Raw genomic sequence first — 17914 nt, forward strand, 5'->3', positions numbered from 1 at the left:
AAGATTTTCCTTTAAAAATGCATTCCTTCATTTGTATTATCCATCTGTATGTGTGTAATTCAAAAACTGTTAATTTCAACAAATATATGTATTTTATTGAATTAATAAACATAACATACATAAGATAATTCGACAATAAAATACGAAGATAAATAGTTCAAAAATAGATAAACAATGTCGATATAAATATAAAATTTCGAATACTATCGTAACTTTCTTATACAAAAATATCTTTTGTAAAATCACAAAATTGTATGGAATGTAGATTAGATCTGATTTAAAATGGACGAATGGGACTTGTTCCTAAAAATACCTACAAGTGATATGACATAAAGCTTAATAATTAAGTTTAAAGGTAAACTTGATATTGAGCAGCGTAGGTCTGCCAGAACGTGATTTGCAATATTTACACTGGCTGGGCATTAACTTTGACAATAAGCTGATTATTTCCAACAAATTCTTGATCAAGCAATTCCTCAACAGAAGCAAACTCGGTATATCCGAATCCTTTCAGATTTAGATCATGTATTGGACGGTTAAAAGCCTGTAATTCTGGACGTGACATCATAGTTTCTTTAATATTTTTGTAAGATTGCCTATAAACAAAATTATTTATTAACCAGTTATAGAAAATGAATAGTCATACGTTGGATGCACTATTGTAACAGTCAAACGACCACAAAACGGCCAGTCCAAGGCGTGATCATGTTCCGACTTCATTACATGTAACAAGATTGCTAGATAATTCGAGTCCTTCGGGGAAAGATTTATTCTAATGCATAACCTGAAAGATAGCATGTAAGTAAATTATGCAAATAGTGAAGCAAAATCACTTGCTTGTATCCATAAGGACTGGTGTAGAATCCCGGACTATAGTGCATAAGTCGCATATTTTCCCTCATTGCCATAATTTTGGTTTTAAAATCGTTGAAATGCCATATAAAAGATCCGTTACAATACCTTTGCTGGAAATTTGATATTGTAGTTGAGTAATTTGAAACTTGCTGAGACATGTTGGCTATGATGATGTCTTGTTCCCGGGTTTTTTGTTCCAGATACACTATCTTTTCATACAGGGCTCTAAACGAAAATATTTTAAATTCTGCACTTAGTATGAATAAAGCAAAGCCCTGGCAACTTTACCATGAGGATAATATTCATGGGAACGTTGACGTGAAAGCACAGGATTGGCCGGTTTCATGGTTTCAATAAAAACTATCTTCCAGATGAAGTTGTCAGACCACATCGTTCCAATGGCCCTAAGAATCGACGAAGCCGGCAAATAGGGTCTTCATTGCAACGTTACCATGAATATTATCTTCTTAGCACAGCTATCAGGCCGTTGGCATTCGTTTCGTGTAGTCCAACTTAATCGGATTATTTCTCACGACATTATTATATTATCACCTTAGCAGATTTTGCATGTTTTCATCTTGGTTTAATTGGCTAGAAGACTCCTGCTTCGACGGTGGGTCCCAAAAGTTGGCCTGAGCTAAAGCTGAGCTGGCACTTTCATTGCTTTGATTTATTCTAGCTTTTGAGTATGCTTGCGACACCAGCTGCAAGAACATACTGTGTAGACTTTCAACATATCAAAACATACACCGTTATTATCTCTTAGTTTTAGTTTTAAAACTCAAACTTCAACTAATTGAGAAGTACATGATGCCGGTAACCGACAACACTCGAAAAAAAACTGTACAATTTAAATAGAAAATAAAGTAAAAAATTTATAATAATGCTCAAAATCTCTTTGTTGGGTTTTTCCACTAAATTATATGAGATAATCTTTAAATCCTTGCAAGGAATTTTTTACGAAATTTTGATTTATTTAATTGTAAACACCTGACACTTTTAATAATATATTATTTTAAAATGTGTAGTGTAAGTATTACAATTATTATTACACATGTTGCGATTATGCTTAATACATATTATAGTTTTCTACTTACAGCCAAATGTTGTTGAATGTTCTGTTCAAGATGTCTCTGTAACTCTGGATCATCTTCAAACTTCTCGTAGCAACCAACATTGACAAAAGTACATCTCAATTTCTCATAATCTGGTAATTCTGGGGGTCTTCAAATCATAATTTAAATGAGAATGTTCCTGGTAAGGACAAGGACTCACCTAAACTCACAAACTAAAAGATGTTCTTCTACATCTAATGGTGATAATTCAATTAGACAACCCCTTACAATGTTGGGGCACTTTGTTCTTTGCTGTGATATTTCTCTTCTAGTGAAATTATCAGGGAATATATCCTTATTTTTATCAAGTTTCATGTTATCCACAGGACAAGCAGCATTCCCTTTCCTGACACACATAGAAATAACTTGTTTTAGGATTGTCAAATCCTACCAATATAGTTTTCATTAAAAGTATGAAATCATGGTTATAATGATTCATTTCATTAAAATGTGAATCACCTGACATAAAATTGAATGGTTTGTACGAAAAAAAATGCACATAAATACAATCATTGGTGGAACCAACAACAACCAACAAAGAAATTTGAATGATCTATATCCCTGTAAATTCTCTTCAATTCACTACATAATAAGTAATATCTAATTTTTATTGAATCATCAACATTAAAATGTAATAATGGATTTTCAAAGGATAAATACCTTAGTTTTGACCAAAAACATACTTACTGTAACCAGTCATAGATGCAGTTCCTGCAAAAACGATGTCCACAGGATGTCAGCACAGGGTCTCGCAACCATGCCAAGCAAATGGGGCATTCAAACCTGGCCTCCTCAGGGGCAGCAAACTCATCTATAGAGCTTTCTTGAGCTATCTCAGGGTTCCCAAATTCATTTACACGAGCTCCTTTTGAGGAGGAAGCGCTCCTATCATGACTTTCAGGTTCAGCGGCTGCCATGGTAGGCAATTTTGATAATTCTAGATCAATATAAATTTCATCATTCAATATAATTGTAAAATTTAAACCGTGTCTATTTTAAATCTTTATATAATTGAAGTAATTTGGCAATAAGATCAACAATAATTAAATTAAAAAGTTAAATATTAAATTTAAATATCAATATTCTAGAACCCAAAAAGCAAAATAATACACAGCTGACTTTGACGTTTGATCTTTTTTTCTGAATTCCTATTTAGGATGAACGTCCCAAACCTGTATTTGTTATCTTTGTTTTCCCATAGATTCGACAAGAAAAGATAATTGGATTATCCGTTATATATATTGTTATCTCTCTCTGATTATTCTGAAAGAGATTGCGGTTATGTATTTTTTTAATAAAAAATTTCATTTAATTCTTTCATATTATAAGGTTAATAACAATTAAAACAAAGTGAAATAAAAGTTCAAAAATAATACATAAACATTAATTGTTATAGTGCTTTTCTACTTTGTATATTATATTGAAACAGTTTAACAATTTAGATAAAATATAGAAGCTGGGTTAAAAGTCTCATTTTTTCTAGTCTGAATCTCTAGATTTCCTCTTTAAAATGGTATGTAACGCAACCCCAAACTGTAAAATCATATTATGACCATTTACAAATTGCAGAATTTAACCAAACAGATCTTTCCAAGAATGTTAATAAGCAGAAATCTTTGCAGCTTACATAAAGTAAATGTCAGTGAAACATCTTCAACACCCCCTCAAGAACCAGACAAATTAATTAAAACCTTGCAATTGGAATTAAGAAGTAATGAACCAGCAATATTGAAAAGTTTTTGTAAGTTTGCAGTAACTACTGGAAATCATTTAGGTCTAGATTCTAAGTCGTAAGTGTATTCATGAAAATTGTTCACTTTTGATTATTAATACATAATGATAGATGGAGCTTAAACAAACCAGTCCATGAAAGATACACAGTATTAAAGTCAGTGCATATCTACAAGAAACATAGAGTTCAATATGAAAAAAGAACTTATTTCTCTTTTGTTCAATATAATAAATTAACAGGATCCACTGCAGACACTTTACTGGAATATGTGGAGAGAAATTTGCCTGAAGGTGTAGCTTTGAAAGCTACAAAGGTAAGTGGAAATCATGTATACAGTGTCCTAAATTCCATTCAAAATATGGGAGTCTTGAAAACTTTTGAAAATATAGAGTTCAATTTTTAACCACAAGTTGCACTTTCATAAAAGCATTTAGTATCTTTTTTTAAGAGTTGCATTCTGGATTTTATTACAAAAAACATAATAGAGAAAGTCACTTTTGCAAGTAGTAAAATGTGTTAGTAATATGTCTGATAGAAAATAGTACACTGCCCTGCATTTATAGATCACTACCTACTACAGTTTTTTTTTATGATGATCACCCCTTACACCTACACATTGCCCTAGGGCGGCTTATGGAACATGATATGAGAATATTTCTGTAAGAGATGTTTTTTTCCAGAGTTTTGAAACTTTAGTGAAGTCAGTCAACTAAAAATTGAAAAATTTGATTACGAAGTTCAGGCAATGCCATGTTTTACTTTTTTTAGTCATAATAACTTAAATGAAACCTGGATAGGTTTAAAGTGTTTGGCTTTTATAAATTCACTGATTTAAACCTGAATAATTTTTAGGTAGAGGTCCAAGAACTTCCAGAGCATCTAAGATTAGAAAACCAAAATTAATTAATTGCTATAGGTTAGTTTTTTGTTAGCGTTTATTTGCTGGAAGTAATATAACAAAAACACACAACTGTACCAATTATATTTTATTGATACTACTTTACCCACAAAAATAAATTAAATAATACAGAAGAGAGCTACAAGAAAATATCACAAAAAGTAAATAAAAGTTCCTTTTAGGAGCTAGATTTTTTAATATATTCAAATACTGCTCTTGGAACATCCATTGTTTGATCATCAACAAGGACAATGTCAAATGTATCCATATACTGGGGCAAGTTATGTTCTACCTAAAATTAAATAATGGCTAAAAACAAAAAGCTGTGGGAACAGATTACTTACATGATCATAGAGGAATCCTATTTTAAGTACATTCACACAATGTGCCATCCCTTGGGTCATTTCAGCATCCCCCAAAGAATCTCCCAAAACAATTGCATTACCTCTGTTTGCTACTTCATTGTAAAAGTCTGAATCCTTCAAGGCATATTCATTTTTATTAAAGACATGAATAACTTTATCCTTGAAGCCCAATATAGTACCCTCTTCAGTGAATTTTAAGAAATTTGATATTACCTGGCAAAATTAAGTAAGTAGGTCAATAATGGTTTTTTTATTGTCTTTAATTAAATGATGATCATTTATATGACTTACTTTGACATTAGGCCAACAGACACCAGATTGCTTCAAGATAGCTAAAACAACGTCTCCACAGCCAGCAGAAAATACAAGAACTGGTATATTTGATTCAAACAGACATTTGAAAAATTGTTCACAGCCATCTCTAGAAATTAAATATTTACATGAGATAAAAATAATAATTACAATTTCAGTTTAATGCTAAAACATACGGGGAAGATCCTAAATTGCAGAGTTTCAGAACTTACCTTAAAGATGATTTGCACCCTAAACATGCTTGATCTATCTCTTCTTGAGTAACTTTCAGACCCCTTGAATAAAAAAAAGAACACATATAACACTATAAAAAAGGCCAATGTACTTAAAAAAATTAATGCTACATTGAAGCGTGGCTGTCACATTGTTTCAAGAATTACTATCTCCATTCATAATAATGAGGGCCATTAAATGATACCTTCCAGAAAGACTAACACACAGGACCAATGCAATTTTTAGAAACTGTAGGTAGTTTATGCTAAAATACTCAAAACAGTTTTTCTAATTGATTTTCTTAATTTTTTGATATCATTTTGTTTAGATTAAGATATATAATTAGGTTTGAGTGATTATAATTATTTGACCACATTATTTAATAAAAATAGAATTAATTACTGTATTCCTATTATGGTTAATCACTAAAATTCATTATATATATAACTATAAAATAGCTGTGTAATTAATAATTATTATTTACTTAATAGCTTTCTCAGATAAGTCCCACCACATTTCCATATGTTTAAGTTTGTCCTCAACTGAAATGTGGGGATCCATTTCAATTGGATAATACTTTTGTCTTAAACTCTTAACCGTTTTTTGGTAGGTTTCATTCTGTGCAGTTGAGGGTATGCTGCTGAATATGCCTATAAATAATAAAATCAAAATTTAAAAAAATAAACAGTAATTCGGTTCAAATTGAAGATATGTGTATGTAAAAGAATTTTAAATTTAGCAATTAAGTTACCAAAACTACTCAGATGTGGGACACCATTCTCGTGTTGTTTAGTGATGGTTTTATCAAAATCAGAGACAACTTGCAACATTTCAAGACCTCCAAGGTGCATGTTCTGCAATATTTTACTCAGATTCACCCGGTCTTTAATGTGAACATTATTTCTTGATAATACGTCAATTTCCCCAGTAATGTCGGACATATTTTCAATGATTTTCAATGGGATTTTGGTTCTTAAGTATAGGCGAATTTTAGTTAGGCAATATAATCTAACCAGTAACTAGAAATATTCAAAAATTCGATAAATTTTGGATTCGGAATTTTTATACAAACTTCTATGATATTCGAATTGGGAATAAGATGAAAGATGAGAAAATGAGAATTAACCTCATAAACTGACATTGGTCGATTGGATCAGTTCACAGCCATCATCATTTAGCGAACTTGGCTTAAAATTGGCAACACCGCAAAATACAAACATAAACTCTTTTACTTTTTTATAATAAACTACTCCTGATACATGTTCGTTGGTTATGATTTTATGATTCTATTATTTCGGGATAATTTACTAGTTACCCATTAAAATGTCTGTAATGTTGTCTGGCTCTAACACCATACTACAACTGTTTTTTGTTCAATAATAACAAATGTAGAATTTGAAATCGGCGTTTCAAGACGTATTATACTCTGTTTTCATGGCTTCACAACACGGAGGACGTAACTTCAGAATCGACTAGCTGACGTTGATAATCAAATTTCATCTCGTCAACGTCAAAAAATTGTCAAACGTCATCACCTATTTTGTTTAATTAATTAATCAATTTCATTTTTCTTGATTCGTGTATATTTTTAACATATAGAAAAATGTCTGGATTTGGAGACAATTTTGACCAACCGGAGGTGGACCCAGCAGCAGAGTTCCTCGCAAGAGAACAAAATGAATTAGCTGGGCTCGAGGATGAAGTAAAACCTGCAGCGGTCGCCGTCTCTTCTACCTTAACAAATAGTGGTGAGTCTCAATATTTAAAGGGCGTAATCTTAGTATTGTTGCACGAAGTCATCCCTCGTTTGTTGCATGGTCACTATGTCTCTTGAGTTTTTAATACAGCGATAAGGCCCCTGAGTAATAAGTAAAATTCTTAGCAAAACATAAGATAACAATATGTGCAAATAAACTAAATGGTAAATTCAAAGAGATATTATTATTATTTCATATGTATTGATACACTATTGAAAACTCCACCCAGGTCTCCAGGCTTTTATTTGCTAGTGAGCTATATTGCCTTAATTCTGACTCTGTAAAAGAAATCCGAACATGTAATATTTATTATTTTAGAAGAGTGCCATTTTATTTTGATAGATCTTCTCACAGTTGTTCTCTCAAATAAAAATACTCAATGTCCTATTTGAATTATTTTATTATTATAATCGACACAAAACTAAGGGGTACAAAGCTTTTTTGAAATTTGCAACAAATAGCCACTATTTAATTTAGCTTTAGCAGAATATTTTATTTTGCTTTACATGTCCAGATGATCCCACTAATTCTGCAGGGAGTTTTGAAATGGTTGAGAATTTTGATCAGGAGGGAATAGACAAAAAAGATTTATTTGAGCAGGAAAATGATCTTGACCTAAAGAAAGAATCTTATACTGGTAAGTCACACTATTAAACATACATCGCACATTATCCTAGGCCTGCCATTTTTAGTAATGCTTAATTTACAAATATTTGTACATAGTTATTAATATTTATTTATATATACATATATAAATATTTCCTTTAGATTTTTTTGGTGTTCAACCTCACCACAATAAGTATGGTAAGCAGATGTGTCAGTGTGCCGTTTTGTATTGAGTAATTTTTATATTATCATGCTTTTAATTGGTTAAAAAACTTAAGTTTTTGTGGACTAGCAATTTCAGTAATTCATTAATGTTAAAAATATTCAAGGCAAATTTTCCTCATTACATACATATGTCTTTGAAGTTCATATGAGTTATTTTATGTCATGACATTTTGCTTTATTTTGTATTGTTTACAGGTTCAACTGGTATTTCTCCTCCAATGTCGTTGAGTCGGCCCAGAGAAGAACCTGAAAAAATTCGAAAATGGAGAGAGGAACAAGTAAAGAGACTAGAAGAAAAAGGTAAGTACTTACTATTATTATTCAGTTTAAAGTTTTCTTGCCTTTATTATGAAAATATCTAAATTGCTACCTAGAAAATGTATGAAGTCACATTTTTTTAGAGGTTGAATTAGATATGCATTGAAATTTCTGTGTTGCTTATTTCTCCCTCCTTTGTCATACCTAACTTTATTTAATAGTACCCATCCTTAATAACAGGTGGTTCAAGGAATTACTGTTCAACAGTGTTATTCAATGATTTGAGATCATGGCCTGAATGTCTTAACTGACATACACTTACAAGACAATTTACAACCATAATTTTAATGAATAATAATTTTAGATGTATAGTTGAATATATACTTATTATTTACAAGATCAGTATGTCAAAGATCCTCATTTTTTATTTTTTGAAAACATTTCTTCCCAAAAACCTCAAAATAGGTTGTTGAGTATTAAAGTCTATAGACTGAAATTGTGATTTCTTCACATACATTAATAGTGGATGTCTTTTTTTATAGACCGAGAAGAAGAGAAGAAAAAAGATGAACTGAGAGAAATTGCCAAGAAGGAATTGGAAGATTGGTACCGAAATCATGAAGACACAATTGCCAAAACAAAAGCTGCCAACAGGTAAAAATACATTATTTATTTTATAACAACTTAGTAGTACTTTCACCTACTTTCTAAATATATAAAAAATTCATAAATATATATTATATATTATATCATTATAAATCTACTCATATTCACCTAACTCAATTTTTTTTCCATTATTACTAACAGGGATGCCGCAAAGTAAGTGTATATTTTGATTTTTTAATATTCATGTTGTGTAAAATTAGTAATGTAAGGTCTGAGAGGCGTAAATAACAACAAATCATTTTGCAACAATACGTTTGTTTGTGTGTGAAGACCAATACAAAATATGTTCTTAGTTTACACTGCACTTGTAATTTTTTTACAAATTGTTGATGGAGATTCAATGGATCATTCCTGTTTAGGGAAATATATTCTCAATTATCTCATAGAAACCAGACATTTATTTTGCTTTATTGCAACTATTTTGGCAAAATTGTATTTTATAAAAGTGTCAAATATGATTTTTAGATTGTAATGGTAACCTTTATTGAGCGTTTTCTATAGATTGACCGCATATAAATCTAAGGATGGCAGGTGATTTATTGCAATGACCTGTACTTTAGTAATTCCCTCTCTGTTCAGGAATGCTGAAAAACAATTTGTTGCGGAGGACGATGAAATTCAGCCGGGCACAGAGTGGGAGCGAATTGCTAAACTTTGTGATTTCAATCCCAAAGCCAAACCTGGCAGCAAGGACGTTTCACGCATGCGTTCCATCATCCTTCAGATGAAACAAAATCCAGTAACTATTAAGAACAAGGCTTAGAAGTTATAAAATTGAGGCTAATAAACAGATATGGTTTGTTGTACCCTAGATCCAGTTCATTAAAATTTAGTTCACGAATTTGTGCAATGAGCTGGAAGAAATGGTGTCATAATCGTAATTCATGATTGATAATGATGGAACATCCGCAGGTAGTAGTTTTTGGTTAAAAACGTACAAGTACGTATCTGTTTTCTAGATGTATAATATATTATTCCCTTTTTATTAACCCAAAAGTTTCCATGTATTAATACAAAATTTAATTTCGTATGTATACTAATGTTATTAGATAATAAATTATTTGGAAGAAATAATGTTGTGTTTTATTATAATTTATTGGGTCTCACGGACATTTTTTCTAAAGAAGCAAAAAAGAAAGAAAAAAATAATAAAGAAGCAAAAGAAGAAAAAAAAGTGAAGAAGAAAAAAAGAGAGAAAAATAATAAAACAAAAGAAGAAAAAAGAGAGAAAAATAATAAAACAAAAGAAGAAGAAAAGAGAGAAAATGAAGAAAAAGGGAGAGAAAAAATAAAGAAAAAAGAGAAAGAAAAAAATAATAAAGAAACAAAAGAAAAAAGTGAAGAAGCAAAAAAAAAAGAGAGACAAATGATAAAAAAGCAAAAGGAGAAACAAAAGTGAAGAAGCAAAAGAGAAGGAAAAAAATAATAAAGAAACAAAAGAAGAAAAAAGAGAAAGAAATAAAAGAAGCAAAAAGAGAGAAAAAAATAATAAAGAAGCAAAAAAAGAAAAAAAAGTGAAGAAGCAAAAGAGAAGGAAAAAATAATAAAGAAACAAAAGAAGAAAAAAAGTGAAGAAACAAAAGAGAAGGAAAAAAATAGTAACGAAACAAAAGATGAAGTAAAAATTAAGAAGCAAAAAAGAAAGAAAAAAATAATAAAGAAGCAAAAGAAGAAAAAAAGTGAAGAAGTAAAAAAGAAGGAAAAAATATTTAAAAAGCAAAATAAGAAAAAAGAGAGAAAAAATAAAGAAGAAAAAAGAGAGAGAAATAAAGAAGAAAAAAGAGAGAGAAATGAAGAAAAAAGAGAGAAAAATGAAGAAAAAAGAGAGAGAAATGAAGAAAAAAGAGAGAGAGAAATAATAAAGAAACAAAAGATGAAGGAAAAGTGAAGAAGCAAAAAAGAAGGAAAAAAATATTAAAAAAGCAAAAGCAGACAAAAAAAAAGGAAAAAAATACTAAAGAAGGAAAATAATAAAAAAAAGAAAAGACAAAAAAGAAGGAAAAAAATAATAAAGAAGCAAACGAAGAAAAAAAAGTGAAAAAGCAAAAACGAAGTAAAAAAATAATAAAGAAACAAAAAAAGAAAAAAAGTGCAGAAACAAAAGAGAAGGAAAAAAATAAACAAAAGAAGAAAAAAAGTGAAGAAACAAAAGAGAAGGAAAAAAATAATAAAGAAACAAAAAAAGAAAAAAAGTGCAGAAACAAAAGAGAAGGAAAAAAATAAACAAAAGAAGAAAAAAAGTGAAGAAACAAAAGAGAAGGAAAAAAATAATAAAGAAACAAAAGATGAAGGAAAAGTGAAGAAGCAAAAAAGAAGGAAAATAATAAAATAAAGAAAAGACACAAAAAAGAAGGCAAAAAATAATAAAGACACAAAGGAAGAGAAAAAAATGAAGAAGTAAAAAAGAAGAAAAAAATATTTAAAAAGCAAAATAAGAAAAAATAAAGAAGAAAAAAGAGTGAGAGAAAAATAAAGATGAAAAAAGAGAGAAAGAAAAATAAAGAAACAAAATAAGAAAAAGGTGAGAGAGAAATAAAGAAAAAAAGAGAAAGAGAAAAATAATAAAGAAACAAAAGAGAAGGAAAAAAATAATTAAGAAACAAAAGAAGCAAAAAAGGAAGAAAAAAATAATAAAAAAGCAAAAGAAGAAAAAAGAGAAAGAAAAAAACAAGCTAAAAAGAAAGAAAAAAAAGTGAAGAAGCAAAAGAGAAGGAAAAAAATATTAAAAAAGCAAAAGAAAATAAAGAAGGAAAAAAGAGAGAGAAATAAAGAAGAAAAAAGAAAAGCAAAAAAGAAAGAAAAAAATAATAAAGAAGCAAAAAAAGAAAAAAGAGAGAAAAAGATGAAAAAAGAGAGAAAAAATAATAAAGAAGCAAAAGAAGAAAAAAGAGAGAAAAATAATAAAGCAAAAGAAAAAAAAGTAAAGAAGCTTAAGAAGAAAAAAAAGTGAAAAAGGAAAAAAAGAGAAGAAGCAAAAGAGAAAGAAAAAAGAGAAGCAAAAGAAAAAGAAAAAAGAGAAGCAAAAAAGAAACAAAAAATCGTAATTATATTTAATTGACTCACGTTTTCTCCTCTAGTGTCTCTTTTTGTTGCCCATGCCGATGATGCATTTGGTTAATTTTGAAATTAAGCTGTTTTTTTATCTGGATTTCTTAGCTTTAAAAAAATAATAATTTTTCGGTTTTTGTTAGATGTTTCGAGTTATGACTGCTTATACCCGATACATGACTTACTTACTTTACTTTTTTAATGTTTCTTTATTTTGCTTTTCAACGGATGCCATTCATAGGTGGTCTAGGTCTTCTAGCATGTCCACCATGCATTGCTGTTAGGTTTCCGGTTTCGCGAGCTCTTCCAACAAGATAAATCTACGGACTTTAGGATGATTTCTTTCCGGAAAGTGCTCAGTATGCAACCGCAAAGCTGCGACGGCATTCTGGTGACACTCCCCGTACATCACCAACATGTCCACCAATTCGTGATTCGAGTAATTACGGGCTTTCGTCAATTTAATAGCATCAATAGTGATTGTTTATCAAAATAACACCTGGAGCTAAACTTCACGGCCGATTTTTAAGCGGCATGGGTAAATCGCATAAAAACAGTAAACATTAAATGTTTTTTGAGTTTTTGCAATCGCTCATAATTTTTTGTGGGATATTTTATTTCCCTTACATTGAATTACTATTTTCTGCAGGAATTGATTTTGATTTCATACAAAAATTATTAAAACTTATCTGCGCATATTTAGTTTTTTTTTAGATTTCGAAAAAATTTTATATAAAAATATTACTTAATTTTTTGAGGTTTATGTCGTGTTAAAAGGAAAACCCCTCCTTATGTTACACCATGTATAATAGGAGATAGTGCTTAGAAGGCTTTAAATTTCGCGTCGTTCTTTACTAGTCCCAATAAAATTGAACAATCTTTTTTTAAAACTCGGGATGGCAGTTAAGCTGATACGTACAACGCCACATTCTCGCATGCGCCCCTGGACTTTAAGAAAATTACAATATACTTATTAACTTTATCCGAGGGTATGGGATATGTTGGGGAGGTACAATAAGAATTATTTCGAATTTTTTAGCTTTGGCATCTTCGGAGGGGTGATAGTTACAAGCTCAGTTAATTTAGGAAAATACTGCGCATTTTCATGCTCCTAAAGTTCAGCGTTGTGAGCATAATTTTCAAAATAATTATACCGGGTGAACTATAAATTTAATTTCAATGAAACTTAGGTTATTAACGTTTCTTCTTATGGCGCTTTGTTAGACCTTAACAGATTTGTTTTAGGTGCTTTAGATTTTAATAAAAATTAATATCTTAATCAATGTTCGACTCACAATCACATCTGGCACTTGATAGTAACAGCAGGAGCAACGTGAGCTTGATTCTACTGCTACTCTAGCTGAAATTTTGACAGTGACAGACATTTTATCTCGCAGTGAATAGCCACTGCAAGTTATAGTTAATTTGTCGATGAAATGTTAAAGAAATAAACAACACAAATTGCGACGTTGCTATTCTTCTTTTTCATCTTACTAATGACCAATTAAATAAGTTCAAATTTGGCAACTAAGCCAGGTGTTTGTTTTGTTATAAAATGTGTCCGCCTATCTGTGAAGTACGGGCTTGTTCGCTCTAAAACTGAAAAATTCCGACTATTAATGATATTTTCATCAAACTTATCAGGAAATATCCGTTTTACATCACAAACCTGAATAAGGACTTCACCGTTGTACAATTAAAAATTAACGTGGATATCGTATGATTTCATGTACCTGTATTATATCGTCTTTTATCTTACCGGAGAATATCAACAAATATATTTTTCTCATTTTGATAATAAGCTCCGGTTAAAGGGAACTGCGTAACGTAATTTAAAATTAAAGCTTAGCTATGGATGCTCTTAGTGCTGACAGTGGAGCTGGTGATCAGTATAACCTTAAATGGAACAATCACTTGACGAATTTTGTACAGACTTTTATCCAGCATCAACTCGGAGAAACTCTGGTCGATGTTACCTTATCCTGCGAGGGCCAATATATTAAAACACATAAGCTCATTTTGTCAGCCTGCAGTGATTATTTCCACAGTATTTTTCAGGTATTTAAAACGTGTATCTCTTGATTACCAAAAAAATCAATGAGAAGTGACTGTATTTCAGGTACATAGTACTCTTCAGCATCCAATAATCTTCTTGAATCATGTCCGATTCACTGATCTCAAATCTATTCTGCATTTCATGTATCATGGAGAAGTTAAAGTGCTTGATAAAGATTTACCTCAAGTGTTACAACTAGGAGAAACATTGCAAATTAAAGGTATTGGTTTCCTGTTCAATTATTATTAAATTGTTAATAAACATAGTATTCATAACAGGTTTGTCATCAGTAAAACTGAGAGATGTGCCTCCAGAAACTCTTGCTCCAGTTCAAACAGTAGCCAAGAAAAATAACAAAGTTATGAAGAATTCACATTTTGGGAGTCAAAGGTAAAGCTCTGTTCCTTGAGGGATAATTTTGAACGCTGTATCTGATATTTCAAATAACGCTCCACATTTTGCACTTACACTCGGCCAATTGTATGTGGTACACCATATATCTCTTTATTTAAATTGTTTTTTCTTCACAAACATATTCATTGATGTTCTAAAACTTCATTTGAACTGCAACATCTTTATTCTATTCCATGATAATATGCGTATTTGAAAATGGCTTATTACAAAACTTTGGAAAATCTATTAAAAAGGCAATTAACTGCTCCGTTTTTCTTTGAATGTTCTATTGGATTTGATATTAAGCATTTAGCGTTGAAAACGAATATATTTTGAAATTTGGAGAAAAATCGACTTTCTGATAAAAGCGTTGCTAAAAGAGTCACTTTTCCTCTATATACAACAATTTAATATTAATTACATACACAAAGTTTTTATATTTGTTTCATTGCCTTAGAAAAAACGACAGTCGAACAAAATGTGGCGTAAAAATAGTGACACCAAATCAATTAAATGCAGCTTCAAGCATAAATGCCCAGACTGCACCAGTATCGTCTGCGATAATCCTCCCCGCTGAGCCATTATCGCCCAGAACATCAAAAGTATTAGTGGAGGTAAGTCCAGACCTTCGGACAACAAGACCAACCAATTAAAATGTATTTGTAAGAAAATGCAATGTCTTATTTTTGAAGCATGCTTTGTCAGGTTTTTCTAATATCAAATTTTTTGCAGAACTAGTGTACTACCCTAATCATATTATTTCAGTGGCTTTTATACACAGGAATAATAATACATTATTTCTGTATTAATTTTTCCTATGGAAAATGTTAGCAGATAGTTAATACATTTTTAGACCCCATCAAAAAGCAGCACGTCACATACTGCCGTATCACCAAACATAAATAATACTGAAGTTAGAAACGTGATTCCTAAAACCCCTCATGCGTTTATGATATTTGCAAGTGAATGGAGAAAGAAGTTAACTATTGAGCATCCTGGTAAGAATCTTTTTTTACACGCTATTTTATTTTTTTCGTATAAAAATAAAGTAGTTGCCCCGTAGAGGAAAACAACAAAGAGATATCAGTGAGGTTAGCAAATATGTGGAAAAATTTATTGCCAGAAGATAAAAATCGGTATTATACGGAAGCTAAGAAGAGAGAGGAAGAGGCTAAATTAAAATATCCAAAGTGAGTAATTAAAAATTTGTTTTTAAATTATTACAGGGTGTTTCATGAGGAAACCTGCAAAGTATCTCACTTTCTTATTTCTCCAGTGACTATCTCCATTATAATTAATTTTACATAAAATTTTAAATTAAAAGAAATTAAGTTTGTATTATACTTGTTACTAAATTGATGCTTTTGGATCACGCACCTAGTAAATTTCCTCATGAAATAATGAAATATTTTATATAGTACTAATTACTTTCCCATTGTCTAGTCATATTGATTCGAACGACTCACTGAAAAGGAAATCGGAAGTACTGCAAGATACTACAAATTCCACATCGGTAGGTTCATTACTTGTTTTCTTATTTATACAATGTCATTTTGTTATGCAGCTCCATGTGACAAAATATCTTTGAAACTAACGCTATCTTACACAAATGTATGGGAGCAATATAAAAAAATACAAATAGTAAGAATAAAGCGTAATCACCTGACAATCGTCCATAACATCACCAATCAGAGTTACTATGCATGCGTTTAATTTGATTAATCGATGTCAGAAAGTCAGCTATTTTGAAATAATAATAGTGCATAATAGAAATGCGCTATAAAACTGTTTGAATATTTTCCAAGATTTTCATAGCCAAGTGACAGGTGTTTTTTTTCGCCCTATTGAAGTATGTGGTCACGTGCAGTTGAAAGGGATAAAAAAGAAACTCGGCAGAAATGACAAGTCATATGGTGCTTTGGTTTGATTACTCTTCCATACTTCGTTTTCGTATTCGCCTCAAGAAAAGATTCTTGTCGTTCCTCTGTGATAAGATCGTTTTAGATTATCGAATTTCTTGTATAAGATGTAAAATATATTTTTGGGTAGCGTCAGATTTACTGTATTACACTGCTAATTGAACAAGAGATTGGCTAATTTGAAACGTGGCTAAAGGCAATGTTTACAACAATTTTACTATCTTTAGCCAAGAGTGCAAATTGATCCAATGGAAGTCGTCGAGATACAAGAACAAGTTGAGATCACTGATAGCGATTAATAGCGAGGAAGATTTAGTGCCATTTGACTTTATAGGAAGCAATTTTCCTCAATACAGCTAACAGACTGCTAAGTGTATAATACAGTAGTTTTTATGATCTTTTTAGAAGTGTACTTCTACTTTAGTTTTATGTTGTTTAAACAACGCTTATATGAATTGGACCCATTTGAATAGGAGTTTATTTTAGAATTAATTCAAACGGTTTTAATACTGTAAAATATAAAGGTTAGGTAATATTTACGGTCGTCCATATTTCATTAAAATAAGAAGATTTGCTCCAGATACAAACTTCTAGAAACTGTTTACGTATCCGTAATCGCTGTGGTTATTAAATATAAGTATGATCTTCTCACGCTTTTGATCTTTTAATGTTCCAAAAAGTCTCTAATGTGTTAATTAAGTTCGTTATATTTTTTTGTATTTTCGGAAAATTTTGTCGTTTATCTGCTTTTTTAAAATTATATCAAGACTGTTAAACTGGTTTTCGTGAAATAGCTTGTAATATAATATTATATTAAAGTAAATACCTAGTTAAAGTTCAAGTATAAAATTGCATTAAACCCAAAGAGGCTTGCAATCGACGATAACTGCGGTATTTCCAAATAATTTTACAAAAGAAACAATTAGAGATACGAAGACAATGTAGGCGGTCAATTATTTTTGGGAATTGATTAAGGAATGCACGTTTCGAAAAATGAAACAGTCAATGGTATACCAGAATAAAATTTGAAATGATAAAATAGGCCTAACAACAGAAAAATGTAGCCGTATTCATTTCCACAATGTTTTAACAAGCTTTTTTAGTTAGATGTCATTATTAGTTCTTAAATAAGCTATTAATTTATTACGTTCTAATTTCTGAGCACCCTGTATAAAATTATCAATGTCGTGTTATCTTCTGGTGGTGCCATCTCTCGTTTTCATGAATTAAGTACGCCATAATATACTAATTCTCTACATGTCAGTCAAAACATATCTCAATGTCACATCCATCAGTAGTGTCAACGTGACAATTCTATCCTTCATCCAAAATTGATTTTTTAAATAAATCATTCTTATCTATTTATTATTATTATTGTTATCGTCAAATTAGATGAGGCGGTTTTAGTTTCGGCTTCTATTTAAATCTAATCTGACTTTTAATTTATGCGGTTGTTATGGTGGCGGGTTCGCTCAGTTGCGCCGGTGAAGAGTTTG

General features: G+C 30.6%; 5 protein-coding genes across 7 annotated transcripts; 3 read left to right on the plus strand and 2 right to left on the minus strand.

Moving 5' to 3' along the window:
- Positions 1-73: 73 nt before the first annotated feature.
- LOC136346914 (TNF receptor-associated factor 6-like) lies at positions 74-3074 on the minus strand. Its single transcript, XM_066296463.1, has 7 exons — positions 2658-3074; positions 2131-2316; positions 1953-2079; positions 1408-1559; positions 838-1080; positions 647-784; positions 74-596 (listed from the first exon to the last, which is right to left on the minus strand). The coding sequence occupies exons 1-7, from the start codon at positions 2885-2887 to the stop codon at positions 407-409; spliced, it is 1266 nt and encodes a 421-aa protein (XP_066152560.1). The 5' UTR covers positions 2888-3074; the 3' UTR covers positions 74-406.
- Positions 3075-3265: 191 nt separating this feature from the next.
- On the plus strand, positions 3266-4677 carry mRpS10 (mitochondrial ribosomal protein S10). The gene is made up of 4 exons (XM_066296475.1): positions 3266-3483; positions 3540-3760; positions 3814-4015; positions 4555-4677. The coding sequence occupies exons 1-4, from the start codon at positions 3481-3483 to the stop codon at positions 4603-4605; spliced, it is 477 nt and encodes a 158-aa protein (XP_066152572.1). The 5' UTR covers positions 3266-3480; the 3' UTR covers positions 4606-4677.
- Positions 4674-6626, minus strand: cN-IIIB (cytosolic 5'-nucleotidase IIIB). Its single transcript, XM_066296467.1, has 6 exons — positions 6242-6626; positions 5975-6140; positions 5490-5552; positions 5257-5386; positions 4945-5178; positions 4674-4892 (listed from the first exon to the last, which is right to left on the minus strand). Exons 1-6 carry the CDS (start codon positions 6429-6431, stop codon positions 4779-4781), a joined length of 897 nt encoding a protein of 298 aa, XP_066152564.1. The 5' UTR covers positions 6432-6626; the 3' UTR covers positions 4674-4778.
- A 375-nt stretch (positions 6627-7001) lies between these two features.
- Clc (clathrin light chain) lies at positions 7002-10076 on the plus strand. 3 transcript variants are annotated; one of them, XM_066296468.1, is made up of 7 exons: positions 7002-7238; positions 7762-7884; positions 8016-8051; positions 8274-8378; positions 8879-8990; positions 9144-9155; positions 9582-10076. In XM_066296468.1, exons 1-7 carry the CDS (start codon positions 7094-7096, stop codon positions 9763-9765), a joined length of 717 nt encoding a protein of 238 aa, XP_066152565.1. In that variant the 5' UTR covers positions 7002-7093; the 3' UTR covers positions 9766-10076. The 3 variants fall into 3 exon arrangements, with proteins under 3 accessions (XP_066152565.1, XP_066152567.1, XP_066152566.1); XM_066296470.1 differs by lacking the exon at positions 8016-8051 and having other exon boundaries at positions 7004-7238; XM_066296469.1 differs by lacking the exon at positions 9144-9155 and having other exon boundaries at positions 7005-7238.
- Positions 10077-13479: 3403 nt separating this feature from the next.
- LOC136346933 (protein bric-a-brac 1-like) lies at positions 13480-17073 on the plus strand. Its single transcript, XM_066296491.1, has 8 exons — positions 13480-14108; positions 14170-14326; positions 14385-14496; positions 14957-15113; positions 15353-15497; positions 15563-15689; positions 15943-16012; positions 16646-17073. The coding sequence occupies exons 1-8, from the start codon at positions 13902-13904 to the stop codon at positions 16715-16717; spliced, it is 1047 nt and encodes a 348-aa protein (XP_066152588.1). The 5' UTR covers positions 13480-13901; the 3' UTR covers positions 16718-17073.
- The last annotated feature ends 841 nt before the right edge of the window (positions 17074-17914 follow it).

This window comes from Euwallacea fornicatus, chromosome 25, assembly GCF_040115645.1.
Source record: "Euwallacea fornicatus isolate EFF26 chromosome 25, ASM4011564v1, whole genome shotgun sequence".
NCBI classification, from domain to species: domain Eukaryota; kingdom Metazoa; phylum Arthropoda; class Insecta; order Coleoptera; family Curculionidae; genus Euwallacea; species Euwallacea fornicatus.